Genomic DNA, 19,799 nt, shown 5'->3' on the forward strand with positions numbered 1-19,799 from the left:
TCAGGGAAAAATCACTTTTAATGTTGATATCCCCGTTGCGTTGAGCCTCTACAAAAACTACTGACTGGTCTGTCCCACCCCCAAGTCTTGGTGCGAGCCTCCCTCACAGCGGCAGGCGTGTGTGGAGAGGAGGATGGTCCAATGTAGCATGGAGAGCCCCCTCCGCAGCGAGGGGGCTGCACTGGGGGTGAGTGGGGCTCCTTGCCCTGAGCCTGGCAGGGCTGGGGAGGGCTGGGCCGTGTCCATGGTCAGCGTGAGCGAGGCGCTGCAAGCGGGCATGTCACCAGGCATGGCACAAACGTGTGCTGGGGCCCTGAGCTGCTGTGGCACCCCCAAATAGCACATTCTCCTCCTGCTGGAGACCACATCTTGCAGCACCGGCACTGCGGGGCTCCAGGCCTCGCTGGGATGGGGATGGTAAATGATGTTAAAGGGCAGTTCTGGGTTGGGCTGCCCCTCCCTGCACTGCTTGCAGGGATGCCGTGACAGACACTTTTTCACCTTTCCTTTTTCCACCTCTTCCTTGAGACCAGATGCTACCAGGGAGCGGCTCGCAAGGGCAAGGACCCTTGGACTCCAGCTAGCTGGTCCAGGCTGCCTGCGTGGTTCAGCCCTGCCGGGGTTCGTCCTTTCTCGCCTGGGGATGGGGCTCTGCACAGATCCTGCAGGGAGGGGCGGCACGAGCGGGCGGGCAGGCAGCGAGCGAGTGCAGACCTCCTGCTGTTGGACGTGAGCCTCACGGCAGGAGACCCCCATGCTGCAGACCTGCAAGACACAAGCACAGCCTGGTGCAGGTGGCCAGAGCCTGCCCTCTCTGACTGCTGCTGCTCTAGCCTGCAGCCCCTTTCCTAGCCAAGCTCAGGTGTATGCTGGTGCCGACAGTGAAAACATGAGCCAAGCTCTCACTCATTTCTGACATTCAGTCTGCTGCTAAGAGCAGATCCTGCTCCATATCCCTCGATCCTGCTCCAGCCCCCATCAACACACACACCTCCATGGGCTCCAAACCACCCCATTTGGCTTTGCTGCCTGAAACTTATTTTACACTATTTAAACGGAGTGACCTCCCACTTGCTGGGAAAGGAATGTCACACCAAGAGGCAGGATCCTACCTCCAGTCTGCACGGGCCTCCAGCACTGTGCTCTGGCCACGCTACTACTCAGGTGATCAATGGGGCAAGATTGGAGCTTTCCTCTGGCGACTTCTCACCTTCTGATGATGTCCGCTGCTTGCGCCCACCTGCAGCAGCAAGGGTGCTTAGGGCTGGGGTGCTGGGAGCCGAGGGTGCTCGGGGCAGGGGTGCATAGGGCCGGGCCAGGACCTAGTGGCTGGCTCTGCCTGAGCTAGCCCTAGGTGCCGTTTTGCCTTCTGCTGAGGTACTGACAGGGAACTCGGTTGTCCCCTGTCCCACACCAGCCCCATGCAGGGTGTCCCCAGGACAGGAAGAGCTGACACAGGCAGCGGGGTGCCGAGGCAGAGCTCTCCCCTGGGTGTGCCGTGCCTGGGTCAGTCACTCACTGAGGGATCTCAGCAGCCTCTTGCCCAGCGCCTCCTCAGAGCTGCTCGGCGATGAGCTGGTCCTGGCCTCTCGACCTGGGGACTCTGCTTCCAGGACGGTCCCGCAGCACTCACTGTCTGCAAAAGCCCAGCACGGCTGCAGCACCTCAGGGCACCGTGGCCTCGCCAGCCCCAGGCTCAGGTGTGTCTGCCCCCCGGCCAGACTCACTCTGCCGCTTGCTGTTCTCCTCGTTGTCAGCCAGCTCCTCCTGGATGAAGGGGATGCCCTCCATGCGCAGGAACACCGACTCGCTGGGACTGCGCAGCCCCTCCGAGCGGCTGCCTGCAGGGACACGGGGCACGGAGCTGCTGTGCCCTGGGGCAGGACGTGGCAGGATGCCAGCCATGGCAGCAGGTCCAACCGCCGGGGACCCCGGGGGACACGAGCACAAGGCAATGGGGAATTACACGCTGCACATTGGCAGCTGTGTGGACATACAGGCATCCACAGGTGTGTGTGTGCAAATGCCTGCACTGTATGCGAGCCCCATTCCATGTGCAACTGCATCCCAGGGGTGGTGTGTGCATCATGCCAGAGGGCCCCAGCACAGACCCCCCCAGGGGACATGCAGCACTGGCCTGTGGCAGGGGAGGAATGCTGTTGGGTGACTCACACATGATGCTGTTCCTCTCATTCAGGAGGGTGGCAGGGTCCTCCTTGGGTGTCTGTGGGGTTCCCCGTGCAGTCGAGGCCTTGGTTGAATCCCTGTCGAAGGCCTCCATGTCCGGGGACTGCGGCGAGCTGTCCATGCGGCTGGCCACCAGCGCGTTGTGGTACTGCTGCCGGGTCACCTGGCACACACACGTGCACCCAGCTCAGTGGGCACCGGGCCCACCGGCACCTCTCGGAGACTTGGTGGCTCCAAACCTCCAGCAGGAGTAAGTGCAAGACTCCTTAGCACCCACTGGGCACCCACCAGGCTCCTGGGGCACAGTGGGGCAAGAGGGCGCCTGGACAGGGGTGGCCAGGGTGGGACAGTCCCTGCCAGCCCTGGCCATACCTTGACGAACTGCACGTCGCAGAGGATGTGCACGGAGTAGTCGGGCGTGTAGATGTTGTTGCTGCTGCTGTGGAGCTGCGTGCTGCTGCCTCCATAGTCCTCCCGGTTGGGGGACTCGGAGCGGTTGAGGCCGCTGCAGCGCGACGGTGACCTGTTCACTGCAGGAGGGGACAGCAGGGACAGGCACACACTCACTCTCACTCGTGCTGCTGCTTGGCTTCCCTGTGCCGGTGTAGAGCCAAGGTGGGCCTCCAGCAGCTGTTCCCCAGACACGGGGCTGGCAGGGGCCCTGCAGCCTGTCCTCCTCACTGCAGGCTGGTGTGAGACTGTGCCATGCCAGCCCCACACAAACCAGAGGCACTGGGCAGGACTCTGACCCGGGGCCAGCAGCAGCAGAGGTTAGGGCTGCTCCCTGCCTGTTGCTGACAGTTCTCCTGTTAATGCCAGCCTTCTGCACCACATTTGGCACAACTTCTCCTGGTTGCAGCTGGCAGGCTGTGAGTATTTGCTTAACCTGTCTCAAGGGCATGCTCCTGCTCACCCCAACTATGACAGATCAGGAGGAGAGGCTGCCATGGCAAGCTGGTCTGTCACTCACATTGACTGATGGCCTCTGACACACAGCATGGCCTCTGACACACAGCATGATGGATTTTGTCTATTCAGTGATTTATTAGGGAACAAAGGCAGCTTGTTCCATGCATAGGTGACGTCGTGCTGACTTTGCTCTGGTGCTAGAATGCCTTTTTATTACCTGGATCAGCAGAAAGCAAGGGGGGCAGGGCAGCAGGCATGCAGGGCTGCAGGTCACTGTCACCAAAAGCAGCAAGCCAAAACCCCAAGTGCTAAGTGCAGGAAATTACAGGAAGTGGACACCAAAGAGAGCCCAACCCCATGGCTTCCCCTTGTCCCCATCCCATTCTTCCAGGGATTTGCATCACACTGGGGAGGCTGTGGCAGGACTGCTGGCCCCAGTGTGCCACCAATGCTCCAGCTTGTGAGGGGTTGCCCAGGGGTGGCGTGGGTACTGCCCAGCATGCAGGGAGGAGGGGGGCTTGGGCACTGTGGACAGGTGCTGGAAAGAGCCTGTCACATGCAGAGGCCCCTGGCCAAAGCCATGCCCTGTTACCTGGAGAGCCAGCCAGGGAGTCCCCTCTGCTGAAGGCGAAAGTACGGGACACTGAGACAGGCACTGCAGAGACACGGAGGGAGAGGGAAGGAGGGGACCCAGGGGAAAGGTGAGGGATGGAGGTGAGGGTGGGATACAGACCAAGAGGAAGAAGAAGAATAAAAATCATGTGCCAGCAGTCCTGGGCTGAGCTCCCATTGCTGTCTCCAGCATCCCTTCCCACCCCTTTTACAGCCTCCTGCTTCTGCTCTGGAGTGGGGGGACAGGGCCACAGGCAGGAACACAGACTTGTAAGTTGTTTATCAGCAGGTTGCTCTGGGACAAGGTAAGGGGAGGTGAGGCTGGCAGAGGGCATCTGCTCCTGCCAGGCCTGTCTGCAGAGCCACACAACTTCCTGGAGCCCTGGCATGGGTAGAAAGCATCTTTCCTCCATGAGTTAAGTGCTGGCACTTGGCTTTAGCCCTTTACCAGCCATTGCCAGGACAGGGGACTTTGTGGTCAGCATATGCCACCTGGGAGATGGGTGGAAGCCAAACCACTGCACTTGGTATCTGGGATGCTTCTGTGTGTGCGGGCACATGGCAGAGAAGGAATATGATCTGCAAAAGTTGCTGCCCCAGCCCCACAGCTGCAGGCAGGGGCTGACAGAAGCTCTTCACGGTGATGCAAAGCAAAGGGATTCATGTCAGGCTGCCTGCAGTTCCTTGCAAGGTCCTGGGTCTCAGCAGCCTTTGGGTGATGCTGAGAAGAGCTACCCACTGGGGCTGATCCTTGCAGGAGCTGCAAGAAGCCAGGACTCTGCATCTGGGGCTGCCTGACCCATTGCCACAGAGAAGGTGAATCATAGACACTCACTTTCCATGTTTTATTGCCATGGGTTACAGCAGCAATGACAATTTCTAGGGCAGGCCATTCCCCCTGCCGGCGATTGCTGCCCTGGACAGTGTTCCTGGGCCATGCCACAGGGGATGGGGGAGCACAGAGACACCAACACACAGGGTCAGTGATGCACTCCTCAACACTTGCCAGTCTCTGCTTTCACCACTGCCATTGCCCACCTCGAAAGCAGTGGGAGATGTGAGCCTGCTGGCTGCCAGCCCCAACTCCAGCCATTGCCATGATTCCCCCAGCTGGCAGCCCTCCTGCCCTGCCTCCACAGCACAGCCGCAGCACTCTAGGAATATCTGCTGCCTATGTGATTAATGTTTTAAAATTGCTTCAAATGTAAAACCCCCAGGAAATTTGCCCTGCAGTCCCCTTTTCTAATCTCCCTGCTGCTCTCCCAGGAATTCCTGTTCCATGACCTCCCCTGAATCAAAACGTTCTGCAAATAAAAAAGACATCAGCATGAAGCACTGCTGGAATGACCTTGTCCTGATGGGAGCAAAGGATGAGTTGATAACCACTAGCACTGACTTTGTGCTCCCACTGCTTGACCCTCCCACACAGCACTAATGCCAAAGATCAGCTGCAGATAAAACAATTGCATAATAACAGTTAATTAATAACAACCTATTAAATGCTCTAGGTTGCTGTCTGAATCCTCAGCTGTGATACTCTACTCACAGTCCTTTCCTTCAAGGAGGAAAGAGGATGCCAGCCTCCCCCACAAGGGAGATGCCCTGTCACCTCTGCCTCCCAGCCTGCTTCCTTGCTGGCCAGGGGTGTGACACAGCTCTGTCCCCCTGCAGGCAGGAATGGCTGCACGGCAGAAAGCCCCTCATGGCAGCGTCATGGGGAGCGCTGGGAGCCAAGGAGCCCTGAGCAGCAGCGTCCCAGCAGGCGGCACTGCAGACGTGCACGGCTGCTCTGACACAGCTCCCACTGCGGCTGCTGCCCTGGCGGGCCCAAGGCAGCGCTCACTGCCTGAGCCCCGGTGGGCCCGGGAGCACTGTCACCGAGGACACAGGACACAGGACATCCAGCAGCACTCTGGCAGGAACTGGCCGTTTCATTGGTTTCCTCTGTCCCAACTGACTGCACCGTGGACACAGGGCAAAGCAGGAATGTGCACTGAGGGGTTAATCCATCAGTCCAGAGCCAGCCTTTTGCAGGAGGCAAAGCAAGCAGCAGGAAATAGGTGAACTCTAGAGCTGCAGAAAGACTGGGACCCACTGGAGTGAGCCACCTGCCCCAAGAGACTGGCCCTGTTCTCTTGATGACATTCCTCTTTACATCTCCCTAAAGACTGCATTTAGCAGGCCCCTGTTTTGATTAGGCAGGTAGAGCATCTCAGCTTACCATCAGCACTGCAGATCTGACTGCAACAGCTGGGGTTTGATGAGGGATGTGATGGACTGAGACTGGGCAGCACCTCAACCTGTTCCTGAGCCTCACAGGACCAAACCTTTGTAGGGGTTATAGCAAAGAAGGGGGTACCTCTCAGTCTCCCCCAGTCAGAGCTCCCTCTTACCTCCTGCAAGCAGGGGATCTGCTTCTTAACCCATCAGCTCTGCAGGCAGGGAATTTATTGGCACTCGGCTAATTTCCCACCATCACCACATGCAAATAGCTCACAGGTAAATCAGCCATCTCTGCAATTCCCAAGCAGCCCAATGTGGGGCCCGTGTTCAGGTTGTGCCCTGAGCCTCAGGAAGGCAAATGGGTCTAAAGGTGTTATACTGACACCTAGAATGAGTATAACACCCACCTGTGGGCACTGCCCCTTGCAGCACCAGCCGTGCTGGGACCTACCAGCAGAGAGCCAGCATATGGTAGAAACTTCAAAAGGACATCAAAGGGACCTCAAAGGGAATTCCAAGTCACTCTGTGGGGTCTTTGCTGCATCAGCCCCTCAGCATGTTGTTTCTCTGTCTACCTCAGCACAGTCTGAGCTGTTTTGCATGGGGAGAAAAGCCATAGCCCCTCCAGCCAGCCAGTGCTGCAGAGAGATTTTAGGGCCTCAGCCTGTCCCAAAATACTTACGTAGGAAGGAGGATCCTGCCAGGCTTCCCATTTTTCGCACATCGTTTTCTGAAACGACAGTTGGAGGTGTGGGAAATGCAGAGGAAGGGCTCCTGCCCCATGCCCCAAAGCAGGGCCACCCCACCCCATGGCCAGCCCCTTCTCCTGGCACCAGCTGGTTTAGCCTCCATGGATGCTGCTGAAGCAAAGGCAGGGCCAGATGGTGCCCAGAGAGGCCTCACCTGAGGAGACAACAGCCATGATGGCAGGGACACCATAGTAGGTGAAGGCCCCATTCTCAAAACGCAGTCCTTCCTTGCCGACCTCCACCTGCACCTTCCCCTGGAAGGAGGAGGAAAACCCTCTCAGACAAGCACCCCGTGCTCCTGACCCACCCTGCAGGGGTGCAGGGACCCCTGCTGCCCCACACAAGAGGATGGGCATCTTTGCTATTAGAAGCAGCCCAGAACAAGGTGGCAAGGAGGAAACAGGGCCAGGCCTGCCACGCTCTGCTCGCTGCTGCCCCAGCACCTGCAGGATGAGCACGAAGTAGTCGACAGGGCGGTTGCGCTGGTAGAGGTAATGCTCTGCTGCCTTCTTGTTCTTCCGGTCGTACTTGAGCTCCTGGATGACATTGGGGTGTTTCAGGAGCCTCAGCAGGATCTTCTCAGAGAGGTAGGGGGACTTGAAAGGCTCCACTTCTAGAGGGGAGGCAACACACACATGCTGTGCTCAGCAGGCCCGGGACTGCCGGGAACCCCTCATCTCTGAGCTGCACAGCCCTGCTCCTGCAGCCTAAGCACCCATTGCCAAGAGGGGAGCCAAATGCCAAATGCAGGCGGGGCAGTGGAATGTCCAGGCTGTAGGTCCAGAGGGTGGAAATTGCTCAGTGAGGGGGAGCCCGACCCAGGGATGCCCATCCCTAAGCCCAACCCAGGAATGGCTTAGGGATGCCCTGTGGGGCTGGTGCTGCAGGGCCTGCACAAGGGCAAGTGTACCTGTTGCCATGAACCGATGGGTGGCCAGGAGGAGCTGTGGGGAGATCTTCACCTTCATCTCACTCTCTGAGAGCCTGAAGATGGAGAAATCCTGGGGCTTGCGTCCCCGGTGGGGAACCCGCTCCTTCTTCCGGTTGTCAGCTGCAGGCAGAGCAGAGCAGAGCAGGCACTGACAAAGCTGCTGCAGCTGCAGGGCCCCATGTCACATGCACACACATGGACAGGCATGTCTGGCTGCACCCTATGGCAGGGCTGCTGTGGAGCAGCAGATGGAGCAGTGGGGCACATACAACCTGCTGTGCATGCAGCCCTGGGAGCAGCTCCTGGGGCACGGAGCAGGATTGTAAACCACACAGGACTGTAAACCTGGGCTCTCCAGGCTGGATGCATCACCCAGAGTTGCAAATGAGCTTGGGAACCATCCATTTCATGCCCAACACAGATGTTCCTAGGTCAGGCCCTGCCCAGCCACCCGCTGCTGATGCTGGTACTTCTCTATCTTGAGCATCCAAGATAGAGACACTTCACCAGCCTCTCTCCATCAGTCTTGTCTTTCCCATCTTGACAGCAAATTACTCTGGGGAAGAACCACAATTTGCTCTGGCCTGTTTCCTACCCACATCTGTCCGTCTGTGCAGGCTCCCACCCTGCCTCCTGCAACCACAGTAGCTGCTCTGCAACACTCACTGTACAGATCTGTCTCATCCAGGATCTCAGACTTGATGATCTCCTCGATGACATCCTCCAGGGTGACAATGCCCATCACCTCGTAGAATGGGTCTCCTTCCCCTTCATTGTTCACCCGCTGCACGATGGCCAGGTGGGACTTTCCTGCAGGGGAAAAGCAGAGTGGCACTGAGACACCTGGCCTGGTGATCCTGAGAGGGATGCCCAGCATGATGGGCAGGCAGGTGGGCAGGGTTTGGTGGGAGGCACAGATCACAGCAGACACTGTCACCCAAACCCACCCACATGTGCTAACCCAAGGAGAAGGGCTGGACACGCAGCCCAGCCTAACAGGACAGCTGCTGTCCAGACTGGTTTGTAGATGTTGGCTCTTTTTGGGGGCCAGCTTCCCTCTTTACACAGGCTGTGAGTCACTCTGTTCAGCTCTTTGAAAGCCTCCTGTGCAGGAATGAAGTGTACATTACACCACCTCTTCCTTACCCTCAGCTTCATTGACATGAAACAACTCTTAACAGAGCAATGAGACAATGTTCTCCAACACAGAAATGCGAATGTGTCCTTGGCTCTACTGATTTCCCATATCCTCCTGGTGTTTCTTATTCTGTTGCTAATTATCTTTCCTATTAAATTGCCAGGAACAGCTCCCCCTCATCTTTCTATCCATCACTGTGTAGACCAATACTGAGGTTTTTCATAAAATATGGGCAAAGCCTCCATCTACTTGAAACAGCAGCTGGTTTTTATGCAGAAACATGAATGTTTGTTTGCAGCTTTCAGCCCAGCTCCTGCAGAACTCTTGGGTGAACCATCTGGATGCAGACACTGAACACTTTTCAACCCATCAGCTTGCACCTCTCCAAGTCCTGCCCTTAACAGCATCTTCTCTGTGTTACCTTAAACAAACAGAGTGAGTCCAGGACCTTCCGCTGCAATGATGTTGACTCCTGCTTGGAAGTTCCAGTGCTCCTGGATCACAGTTTCAGCTTCCTCACTTGTCCCTTGTAAGCTGGCAGCTCTGCTGACACATTCTCAAGTTTCTTGGTTTTGGCATACTAGAAACATTTCTATTTGTTTTTGCATGTCCAGTTCTCTGTAAGCTGTTTTGACTTTTTCAACCTCTCCCTTCTTTTAGTGGCTGCTCTGATTTATGGTCCTGCTCAGCATCTTGACCAGAACCCAACTTCCAAGCCACAAACAACTTCTGGGTTTCCAGCTCCAACATGCTCTTGGACCTGCCAATGAACAGCACTGGGTTTCTTACTGCCTGTGTGGCTCCCACACTGCCCACCAGTGCACACGGGTTCTGAACCTCTAGTTTTACTTAAAAGCACCCTCACTGGCACCACAGCCGAAAACTTCTGCTCCCTCTGCTCTGCATCCCTGGGGTCTCCTGTTGCAATGCCTGCACAAGCCCAGAAGTCCTGCAGGGATCTCTGGGAAGCTGCTAACACCTAAATTCCAAGCTGCAGTGACCTCTGGGAAGCTGCTAACACCTTATTTCCCCCTGGGCTCGGAGCTGAGCTCCTTCAGCAGCAATGGTCACCCAAAACAGGGAAAGGTCCTCTCTGCTATGCAGCTGCCTCTGCATCCACTTCTCCCATAAACCCGTCCCAACAAGCTCTCCTGCTGCTCCTGACAGGGGATGTGAACAGCATCCATGCATACAGATGTGACAGGGTGGGCTCCTGCCGGGTGCACAGCTCCTTCCTTGCCCTGCCAGCTCTCACCCCTGCAGAGGTGCAGGGACAAGCACACCCAGTGCAGCCTGGCAGCCCCACAGACACGGCTTGCTGGGGATCATGTGACCTTCAAATAACCCTGCCCTGGATCTGGGACGAGCAGACGACATTTCTCAGCTGAAGATCAGCACTATACATTTCTCACAGCAAATCTTGGGCACTTTCCACAGTATAAATTCCCTCCTCCTCATACCAAGCTTTTATTGCAAGATTTCAGAGAGCAGCTCGCTGCCTCCCACGCCTACAGATTTAGAAATGAGAACATAACATTGCAGCAAGTAGCACTGAGATTTACTTAAAAAAAGCCCAAATCAATAGCCCTGGGGCACTGAAAATTCAGCATGTTCTTTAGACTGGGCTATTTCACTCCTTTCATACATAGGTTTGTGCATCTTTTCTGTTCATAAAGCAACACAGCACTTAAGAAGAAAAAAGCAGAGGAGTTGGCTGCAAGACAGCAGCGACAGCTACATTTCATCTTAGCAAAGTCCAGCTTTTGAAAAGGTCTCTTTTGCCAAACTCTGCTCCCAAACACTGGGGCCATCTGGTCTCCTACAAGTCCTTGGGTGAGCGAGGAGGGGGAAAAAGTTATTTCTTTTGGCTGAGAGCTTGTTGTTAATGACATTTACATGCAACCCAAAACCACCAAGCCCTTACAAAAAGCTTAGGTGCTACTTAAAGGCAGTCAGAGAGTGATGGAGGCAATTCTTTTTTTGGCCAAACACCTACATCGACACTGCAATTTACACTAGAAATGTGATTCAAGCTCCATGTTCACGTAGCTGCAAATGAGATTATTTAGAAATAGCCCAGCACCATTAGCCTGGAAGGAGACCCATGGCTTCACTGCACTGGGGGCAGAGCCAATAGGGCTGTTAGAGGACTCCAGAGTTCTTTATTTTCACAGAAAATAAACACTTGTATTCACACTCCAAGCCCCCAGGTTCATGTTTCCAGGCTAATACCACGCTAGAAATGGAGCAGGTACCCAACAATGGAAAATTGTTGCAGTTCAGTGTGGTTGCTGCCGCCCATTCCAGGAAAGCTGATCCCAGCCCATGCCTGGCCAGTGGTGTCCATGTCACAAAAAGCCCTGAATGCCAGCCAGTCCCAGTCCTTCAAGTGAGTGCTGCTCACAGCTGCTCCCCTCTGGGAGAGGGCTGACACGCTCCCATTTCCCACCCGAGGGACATGAGATCATTCCCGGAGTTGTGCCCCACCCTCCTGGCCTGACTGGGTCCTGTATCTCCTCCCATCAGCTTTTTAACAGACCCCATAAATTTCGGTGTGGGGTTTGCAGGTGCCTTGGCTGTATGACCATGGCTTGTTCCCTCCTGGGCAGTGCTGCCAAGCTCAGCTAGATCCCTCTGCCCAGCCCTGGGAGCTGCTATGCTTGCAGGGGAGGAAAAGCAGTGGCCTTTAGAGCATGTACAAGGGCAGAATCTGGGCAATGAGGTGGAAGCAATGTCTAAGGGAGGGTGGCATAGGGACAGACCTGGGGACACCAGGGGGGTGACATTTGCCTCTGCTGCCATTATCCAGCAGGTCAGCCTCAGTGGGAGCACAACAGAGGGAGGTAAATAATTTAAACAAACCCCCAAACTTGGCCTAAAACAGCTTTAAGATCTGTAAAACTGATTCCAAAACCCATGCTATTGTAACCACCGCTTGATAGCTCAAATGAGATGAATTATAAGGGTGAGCTGCTTCCCCACTAGCAAGCTGTCACACGTAAACTTTACAGGGCTATCGCTGATGCAGGAAAGCACAGTGGAACACTTGAGCATCAAAGCCTTGGTTTGGCAAATGCTAGAACAAATGGGCAATTAACTTTCCTTGTGTGAGCAGCTCTGCCGGCCTCCGCAGGACTGCTCTGGCACAGGAAGTCTATAGGTGATTAAGTGTCGGCTCAGCATGGGATACAACTGCACTAAATTCTTTATGAGCTACATGAAATCTGCTCTTTTCAAACAACAGCTTCAGTGGAAAGTTAATGCCTCAAAATGCTAAATTACAGAGCTAATATAAACAGCTGAGAGCTTCCAGATGGAACAAGCATCTGAACAGCTATCCAAAGCTTTTATGCCCATTTTTAGGAGCCTTGATTTTCATAGGCACCTAAATGACCTTGGGCTCATAGATCCACCTCCAAGTATCTTCCCCAATGAGGGAATGGGGTGTGAACACATGGAAATGCCTTGACTTCTGGGAAAGAAAGTGCTGTTGGGTTCAATTATAGCCCAGACAACTTCTTTATCATTTTTTTATATAGCTACCCTGCCAGAGGAATGTTAAAGATGTTTTAGCCTTGTCTCTTGTTCCACAGGATGAACATCCTGAGCATGGAATTAATTTTCATAAATTTTACAGTAAGAGATGAAGCTGTTCTTAGGAGATCAAAGGTACAGGCACAGACCTGTGCCTGAACCATTTGCAGCGACAAAATGGAAGGAAAAAAAAAAAAAAAAAAAAGAAGAGTAATTTTTAAATAAGGTTGATTTGTGAAACAACCATGATGCCATGATGAAACTGAAATCCATTTTCTGTGTGCTTTTCTTCACAGCTCCTCACAGGGGCTGCCAGTATCTCCATGCCCTCTTGCTGACGTGCATCTGAAGAAAGTGGGGATCCTGATTTGAGCACCTGGAACTGCCAATGTGTGTGAGTGTGATCCTGTGTTACCACCCCTCTGCACCATGGGTGAAAGCACACATTGTGTACAGGGAAAATGCACATCTAAGCAGGGGGGAAATAACCAAGGGGGCTGCAGGGTCCCACAGCTCTACAGGAATAAGAGCTATGTGAAGGAAAAACTGTAAATCCTAACCTAACCCAGACTTTCTCAGAGACAAAAACTTCACCTGCTTCTGTTTGTAGCCTTTCTCATAGTCTCTCTTTTGTGCTTTTCCTAATCCTAAGGAAAACTGTAAAAAAGATGGAATATTTGGAATAGCTGATCTATTACCATTGCAGATCAGAAAGGTAAGGAGAAGATAAGAGGCGACACAGAACCTCATCTTCTATTTGTAGTGCAGCAGGATCCTGACCTCCTGGGTACCCAACAGCTCCTCATGAAGGTGCCTTTGACAGATATGAAGAGGGAGGTGGGGGGCAGGGTGCCCTCTCTCCCAAGGACTTGGCTCCCTTCTTGCTGTGCTGAATGCCTGCCCAGAGCAGACCTGATCCTGGGATTATTGGGGTGGGGTAGAGCAGTCCAGGGTTTACACAGCAAGATTTAGCACAGTTTAGTGGGAAAAGCACAGTAATGGTTCAGGCAGAATTGCAGCATGAGATACTGAGACCATTTCTTGTCTATCTATTCCTGCTCTCAGCCTGGCAATCACATTCCTGGGCACATGTAGGTGATAGTTCCCAGGAAAAACTGGCTCCTTAACCCATACAACTGCCTTGGGAGGGCATTGCTTCAGCTCATCAAGGTGCCCAGCAGAGTGACTAGAACACTTGCAGAAATCTCTTGAAGGCTGAGTTAAATTTGAAGCAACACTGTGTGCTTACAGTGCCTGCGGGATCAGAGGAATGGTACAAAATGCATCAGAAATGGTACTGACCCCAATTCCTGGCAGATGTAAGCACCTTCTCCAGCTACATTCAATTTGCAGAAGTCTAATAGAGGCTGTGGAGCATTTTGAAATGTAAAGACAGACCCTAGGGCAGAGCTGTCCTCCACAGGACAGGCTGTTTTCCCTGCTAAGCCTGAAATTTGGGGTTTGGAGAATTTATTTTTAGTAACTCTTAAAAGATGCCAAGCCACAGAAGGCTAATTTGAGTTGCAGCTCAGCCTCTGCCCTGCTACAGGAAAATGAACATTAAGAGCAAATTTCTGCTGCTCCTCTCACAGAGGAAAGTTACTTGCTGAAAAGTGCCAGTGCTGTATATGGACCCCTCCAGGAAATCAGTCAACAAAACCCATAAACAACTTGAGGAAGGGACAAGACTGTGACTTCCCAGAGGCACTACAAAACAAGGAGGTGGACCTCACAGAAGAGGTTTCCAGGAGGAGTTACATCACTGGACTGGAGCTGCAACATGCATTGCTTGGTTATCTTCAAGAAAGGAGGAGAGACAGATTGTATCACCCACAACATTTCACACTGAATAAATGCATAAAGCCTTCCTCATAGCTCCACATTCCCTAGGTAAAGTTTATCCTACAGAAAGCTCATCTGCCTCCCGACATAGCTGTAGCTTGCTAAATATGGTGTAATTATTTTTTTGGTGTATTAGATATTTTTTCCTGGGAGCCCAGAATAAAGCCAGGTACTCCAAGGTGTACCAATACAAATTGCCAAGAGATTGTCTCCCAATTTTTTCACTCCTTCAGTATTTTCATCTTCTTTCACCAGGCTGCAGGTGGTAAAATTACTGTACTGGTATGTATTTTCTTATTTCTAGTGAAGAGGGGACACATTTTGTCTTGGGTCCTTCACTTAGCACTTCTCAGTTAATGCTGCACAACAATGTATGCCTTCTAGAAAAGACTGTGTCTAGTTTCCCTGAAAAGATGGCAAATTTGATGTCCAGCTTTCATTATTTCTGTGTTCTTTTTGCTGAGAAGATGAAGTCAAAACCATATTGCAGCACAAGTATTTCCCTCCTTCTGCTGAACCTGTCTCACGCTGCTGTAATGTTGTTTTTCTGCATGGTTTTTGCAGCTGCCCTCCTCATTTGGGCTGTAGGTTGAAGTCTACACTATTCTCTTGCAAGCCAGACTGCCCCTCTGGTGCTGTTTGGGGTCTTCTCTGGGTTTTTCCCAGTTCCCATTGGGACCTCCAATTTAACCACCTCTCTGCAGGAATCAGCACTGAAAGAGAAATCAAGCAATGGCTGCAGCAGCAGGGTTGTGAAAAGGCAGAGGCGAAGAGTTTGAAGGGTTCTGCTGTGATGGAGCAGGGGCCAGGATTTGCTAACCAGGAGCTCACAGCTCTTGGGCACCATAACCACACTGGGCCAGCGGCTCCCTGGGTGCCACTGAGTGTGTGCTACTATTTCATACAATTTAAATGTTAAATTAAATGGAAAGCCAATGCTGCAGGTCTGTGGAGAGTAACCCCTTCCACACAAGGTCCTGCTGGGGGACAGGCAGTTTGTGGCACATCTAATTGTGGATTAAAATCAAGGTAAACACCAATGCATCTTAATGGAACTGCACTCAAACGAGGTTAGTGTGAGCATACCTAGAAACAAATTAAGGAAAGCTTCCCCTCAAACCTTGCTACAGAAGACCAAAGGGGAAAAAAGGCTGATTATCTTCATAGCTGGGACAGAACAGCAAGAGAAAAGAAATGCCTCAGGTAAACAAGGATAATGGTGAGATATTGGTGAGTAAGAGACAGAAAATGAAAGTGCTGTCAGAGGTGTGAGCAAGAATCACAAAGCACTGTATTTAATGATCCCTTGACATTTTCAGAAAGAAAGAACAAATGTTTGTGTACTGTGGCAAGGAGCTCTGGCAGTGAAATTGTGTTCCTTATACATTATGCAAAAAAATGACAGTATGGGTATACTGGATGTGGCAGAACATTAATCATTAGTGAAACAGATCAGAAGTACACATTGCTATCCAAGGAAGAAGGATAAAAAATGTTATAGGAATTTTGTGTAAACATTATAATAACAAAAAGAAATAAAAGATACAAAAATTGTTGGAGTTAATAAAAAAGTGAGAAAATGAAAGCAAAGCTGGCTTTTCCAAAGGCTTGTGAGGGACATAAGGACCTGGAGGTGGTTATTAATGCCCATCCTTACCAGAGACTTTAATTTCCTAGAAAGAGGCTGGGGTTTATCAGTGAGAGCCTTTGCTGTCCTGCAGGCACCTTGGATGTGTGAAGTGATGAATTCCTTCATTAAACACTCGCTGAGCCAACAAGCAATCAGCCTACTTTCTAATTAGTGAAGGTGTCTCAGAAGACCTGGCCATGGAAAGCAACCTTGATTGGATCAAACTTGGAGATACTTCAACATAATTCAAATGGACACAGAAGAGGAGACAGTGATAAAGATTCTTAATTACAAACGGGAAATCTTTATTTTAGAAATTAACTAGTCAAGTGAACAGGCTGACGCAGCAGTGGATGGGGCTGAAGGCAGCTGGGAGCTAACATCTGTCACAGTGTGGGAGCCAGCATTTGGAATCTGTATTTGGAACTGGAAAAATACAGGTTAGGAGGGTTCAGGGCTGGGCTGGGGGGGATAACTGCAAATTCAGGGTGCTGGGGGTGACCAAATGCCTACAAATAGAGGAAAGATGAATCAGAAGAAAACATCAATTCTTGGGAAGAAGAATATTTGGGGGAAGAGCTGGAATTGCTAAACCCCATGCAGAGTTAGATATGAAGACCAAAAGCAAGGCTTTTCAGCCTTGAAAAAGTAGTTTAGAAAAGACAAGGAGAGGTGAGGTAGGAACAGATAAAGGGTTTAGGGAGAGCTCTAACTAGGAGCTGTAACAAAAGACCCCAGAAGGCCACAGTGGCAGACAGATACAAAGGAGGAAGAACCTGAAGTGATATGCCAAGAGTTTAAAGGAGCAATATTAAAGAAGGATGGATAATCTTCATCTGAAATGAAGACCAGCATATGAGAGTGCAGGGCAGGTAGCAAGGTTTGTTGCCATACTCATGAGCTCACAGAGCAGCACACACCAAACAGCTCTGTTTAAGGAGGGCACAGAGGACAGCAAGCAAAGGACAGGGAACCAAGCAACCACAAGCCCATTTTATAGGTCTATTGACCCATAGGGTACCATGCTGGAGAAGAAATTTGGAAGGGGAAGTGTATCAAAGTAAATCAGATAAATTGCAGGGGAGCCTCACCAAGGGAGAGGGTGCCAAAATCATCTGACATATCTAGACAAGGAAGAGGTAGAAGAGACCTCAGGTGAACTTCAGTGTTAATGCAGGAAGACACAGTTAGGAAGGAACTGTGAAGCACATAAGGCATTAGGAAGACAAGAGACAGCTGGCATGGGGGGAAGGGGGTGGGCATGGACTACTGCAGCTCACCAAGGTTGAACCCAGAGAACAATCTCAATGCTTTTGCTAACAGTCTTGTATAAAACCCAGGAATTTTCTGATTTTCTCCCTTGGGAGTCTCCAGTCCTGCTGAGGGGCAGAGAGGGCAGGTGGTGGCACACAGAACTCCTCTGCCTGTGATCCTGGGTGGTGTGGGAACACAGCCGAACATCTCTGGAGAAGAAGCTGACCTGCACGAGCACATTCCTGGCACACTGAGAAACGTCCTACCCTCTCCTCCTCCCACCTCCACAAACGAGCAGCAGATGACTCACAGAGAGGCTTACTCTGTATCTGGAGTGGGCCAGGTTGGCCTTTCTCATCTGACCAGCTGAGCCTGCGGCAGAGTGGCACCAGGCAGCCCCGGAGCCCAGCGCTGCCCTCCCGCATTACATAATGCAGCTGCCACTGCTGCAGCCATTCCTTGGGCTCACTCACCACAGCATGACGTAGTGAGTAGCACGCGGCAAAACACAGCTCCCAGGGGGGGAGAAAAACACATGCTGTGCGTATTCTTAAGGTATGCTTAATGAAATACAGCTCTCAGCATCTCTCGGGCTGCTGGCAGCTGCTGCATTATGAATGCTGTCACAGCTGCAAAAAAAGCACAGCTCTAAGGGCTTCATCTTTTCTTCTTTCTTTAAACCATTTGCATAGAAACACTTTATAGACCTCCTTCTCACTGCCAAGCTGAAAATGTGAAAGCTAAGTCATGAGAAGCGATTTCCTGTCATAAACTCCTTTGCACAGAACAGAGCAGTGAATGCTTCCTGGGCAATGGTGCAAGGCAGGGGCCATGCCCGTGCTGCCCGGCCACTGCTGCCATCAGCCCCTGGGGGACAGGCTCACCTGCTGAGCCAGCAAGCTGTGAGGCCAAAGGCTCTTGAAGTCTTCATAAGATCACAGGTACATCAAGGGCTGCTGGCCCTCAATGCACCCGGGGATGTTCCACCAGGTGACACCAGGGTCATCGACACACCAGCACATGCAGGGACCGATTCCCCCCAGCATCCCTGGTACCTGCCACATCCTGCCAGGAGGCCATGCAGGGCTGCCCGTGGAGGCTGCTGACCTGGAAATCATTGGGGGTGCAGAGGGGTGCAGGGGAAGCCCGGGGGGGTGCGGAGGGTGGCCCGGCGACCTCACCCTTCTTGAACTCCTCAAGCAGCGTGTCGAGGCGCGTGTCATTGAAGACGCAGTGGAGCGGGCGGCGGTAGAAGCGGGTGACAGTCTGCAGGGGAGTGCAGTCATCAGGGTCGACAAAGGCCAGGTCTTTGACAAAGAGCAGGTCGACAATGTTGTCGCGCCGGTCACCCTCATAGACTGGAATGCGGGTGTAGCCAGATCGGAGGATCTCAGAGACGGTGGCGAAGTCCAGCACAGCATCGGCCCGGAGCATGAAGCAGTCGGCCAGCGGTGTCAGCACATCCTCCACCACCTTGGTGCGTAGCTCCAGCGCGCCCTGCACCATGGCCAGCTCCTCCCGCACCAGGTCGCCGTGGGGGCCAGCGGCGCGCAGCGTCTCCAGCAGCCGCTCCCGCGTAGAGAAGACGCTGAGCTCCTGCCGCAGCGCCCAGTCCAGCAACCGGCTGAGCGGGTAGCAGAGGGGGAAGGCGGCCAGCATCAGCAGCCGGGTGAGGCAGAGCGTGCGGGAGGCGATGGCCAGCCCGTGCCGCGAGCACACCGAATAGGGCAGCACCTCGCCGCCCAGGAAGACGGCGGCGGTGCACAGCAGCACCGGCAGCCAGGGCGCTCCCCGCGGCCCGCCGGCCGCCGCCGCCGTCCCGCTGCCGGGCAGGGAGGCGCAGAGCCAGCCGGCCAGGGCCGCGTTGGCCCCCGCCTGCCCGAGCAGCAGCGTGCACAGCAGGTAGGTGCCGCCGCCGCCGCGCACCGCCTGCACCCGCCGCGCCTGCTCCCGCTCGGCGGCCGAGCCGCTGTTGCGCAGGACGCGGAGCTCCAGCGGGTCCAGCGAGAGCAGCGAGAGGCGCAGCCCGCTGAACAGCGCCGACAGCCCCAGCAGCAGCAGGGCTCCCAGCGCCCGCAGCCAGCCCGCCTCGGGCAGCGGCAGCAGCCAGGTGCCCAGCGGCGGGGCGGCCGGCCGCACCCGCAGCAAGAAGCCGCCGGCCGCGCCGTGGTGCGCCCAGGCCCGCCCGTCCCAGGCGCACAGCGAGAAGAGCCGCCCGCCCGGCGCCGCCGCCGCCTCGCCCTTGCGCGGCTCCCGCACCCGCACCTCGGCCAGCGCCGAGCCCGCCGCGCCGCCCGAGCGCAGCGGCCCCACCACCTCCACGTCCGAGGCCCAGGCGCTGCGCTCCCGGCACCGCTCCGCCGGGCCCCGCGCCGCCGTGCTCCCCGCCGCCGCCTCCTCGATGAAGACCAGCCGCGGCTCCCGCTCCCCCGCCGGCCCGCGGCTGCCGTTGCCCTCGGGCGGCGGCTGGAAGTAGAGGCGCAGGAGGAAGCGGCTGCCCTCCGCCGCCTGCACCGCGCCGCCCTCCAGAGACACCCGGCCCGGCGTCGTGTCCTCGGGCCGCAGCCCCAGCAGCCAGGCGGCCCCGGCCGGCGGCCGCGGCGACAGCGAGAAGAAGAGCAGCAGCACGGCGCCCCGGCTCCGGCCCCAGCTGCCGCCGCCGCTGCCGCCGCGGCCCGGGCCCGCCGCCGCCATGCCGCTGTGCCGGCACCGCAGCGCCCGCCCGCCGCCCCGGGACTGCAGCGGGGAGCCGGCACGGCACGGCACGGCACGGCACTGCACGGCGCGGCG

At 54.3% G+C, this 19,799-nt stretch overlaps 1 protein-coding gene and 1 long non-coding RNA gene across 4 annotated transcripts; both read right to left on the reverse strand.

The window, feature by feature from the left end:
- On the reverse strand, positions 1-19,703 carry CNNM1 (cyclin and CBS domain divalent metal cation transport mediator 1). 2 transcript variants are annotated; one of them, XM_066554290.1, is made up of 13 exons: positions 18,191-19,703; positions 8,278-8,421; positions 7,591-7,731; positions 7,124-7,293; positions 6,835-6,934; positions 6,614-6,661; positions 3,689-3,751; positions 2,560-2,717; positions 2,173-2,350; positions 1,728-1,841; positions 1,520-1,636; positions 1,113-1,240; positions 1-765 (listed from the first exon to the last, which is right to left on the reverse strand). In XM_066554290.1, the coding sequence occupies exons 1-12, from the start codon at positions 19,701-19,703 to the stop codon at positions 1,161-1,163; spliced, it is 2,826 nt and encodes a 941-aa protein (XP_066410387.1). In that variant the 3' UTR covers positions 1-765; positions 1,113-1,160. The 2 variants fall into 2 exon arrangements, with proteins under 2 accessions (XP_066410387.1, XP_066410388.1); XM_066554291.1 differs by lacking the exon at positions 1-765 and having other exon boundaries at positions 1,125-1,240; positions 1,520-1,632.
- LOC136559240 (uncharacterized) lies at positions 17,199-18,011 on the reverse strand. 2 transcript variants are annotated; one of them, XR_010783988.1, is made up of 4 exons: positions 17,894-17,994; positions 17,483-17,638; positions 17,332-17,381; positions 17,199-17,218 (listed from the first exon to the last, which is right to left on the reverse strand). It is a non-coding gene; the product is annotated as an uncharacterized lncRNA (long non-coding RNA). The 2 variants fall into 2 exon arrangements; XR_010783987.1 differs by having other exon boundaries at positions 17,483-18,011.
- Positions 19,704-19,799: the final 96 nt, after the last annotated feature.

The sequence above is a fragment of the Molothrus aeneus genome, chromosome 8 (assembly GCF_037042795.1).
Source record: "Molothrus aeneus isolate 106 chromosome 8, BPBGC_Maene_1.0, whole genome shotgun sequence".
NCBI lineage: Eukaryota > Metazoa > Chordata > Aves > Passeriformes > Icteridae > Molothrus > Molothrus aeneus.

Bases quoted from the DNA above. Each gene is read 5' to 3' on its own strand.
- CNNM1 (XM_066554290.1), bottom strand. From the start codon at position 19,703: ATGGCGGCGGCGGGCCCGGGCCGCGGCGGCAGCGGCGGCGGCAGCTGG. The intron at 7,732-8,277 runs GTGAGTGTTGCA...CTCTGCCTGCAG, and splicing joins GGATGAGACAGATCTGTACA to CTGACAACCGGAAGAAGGAG. The intron at 2,718-3,688 runs GTAACAGGGCAT...CCCCTCCTGCAG, and splicing joins CTCCCTGGCTGGCTCTCCAG to TGAACAGGTCACCGTCGCGC.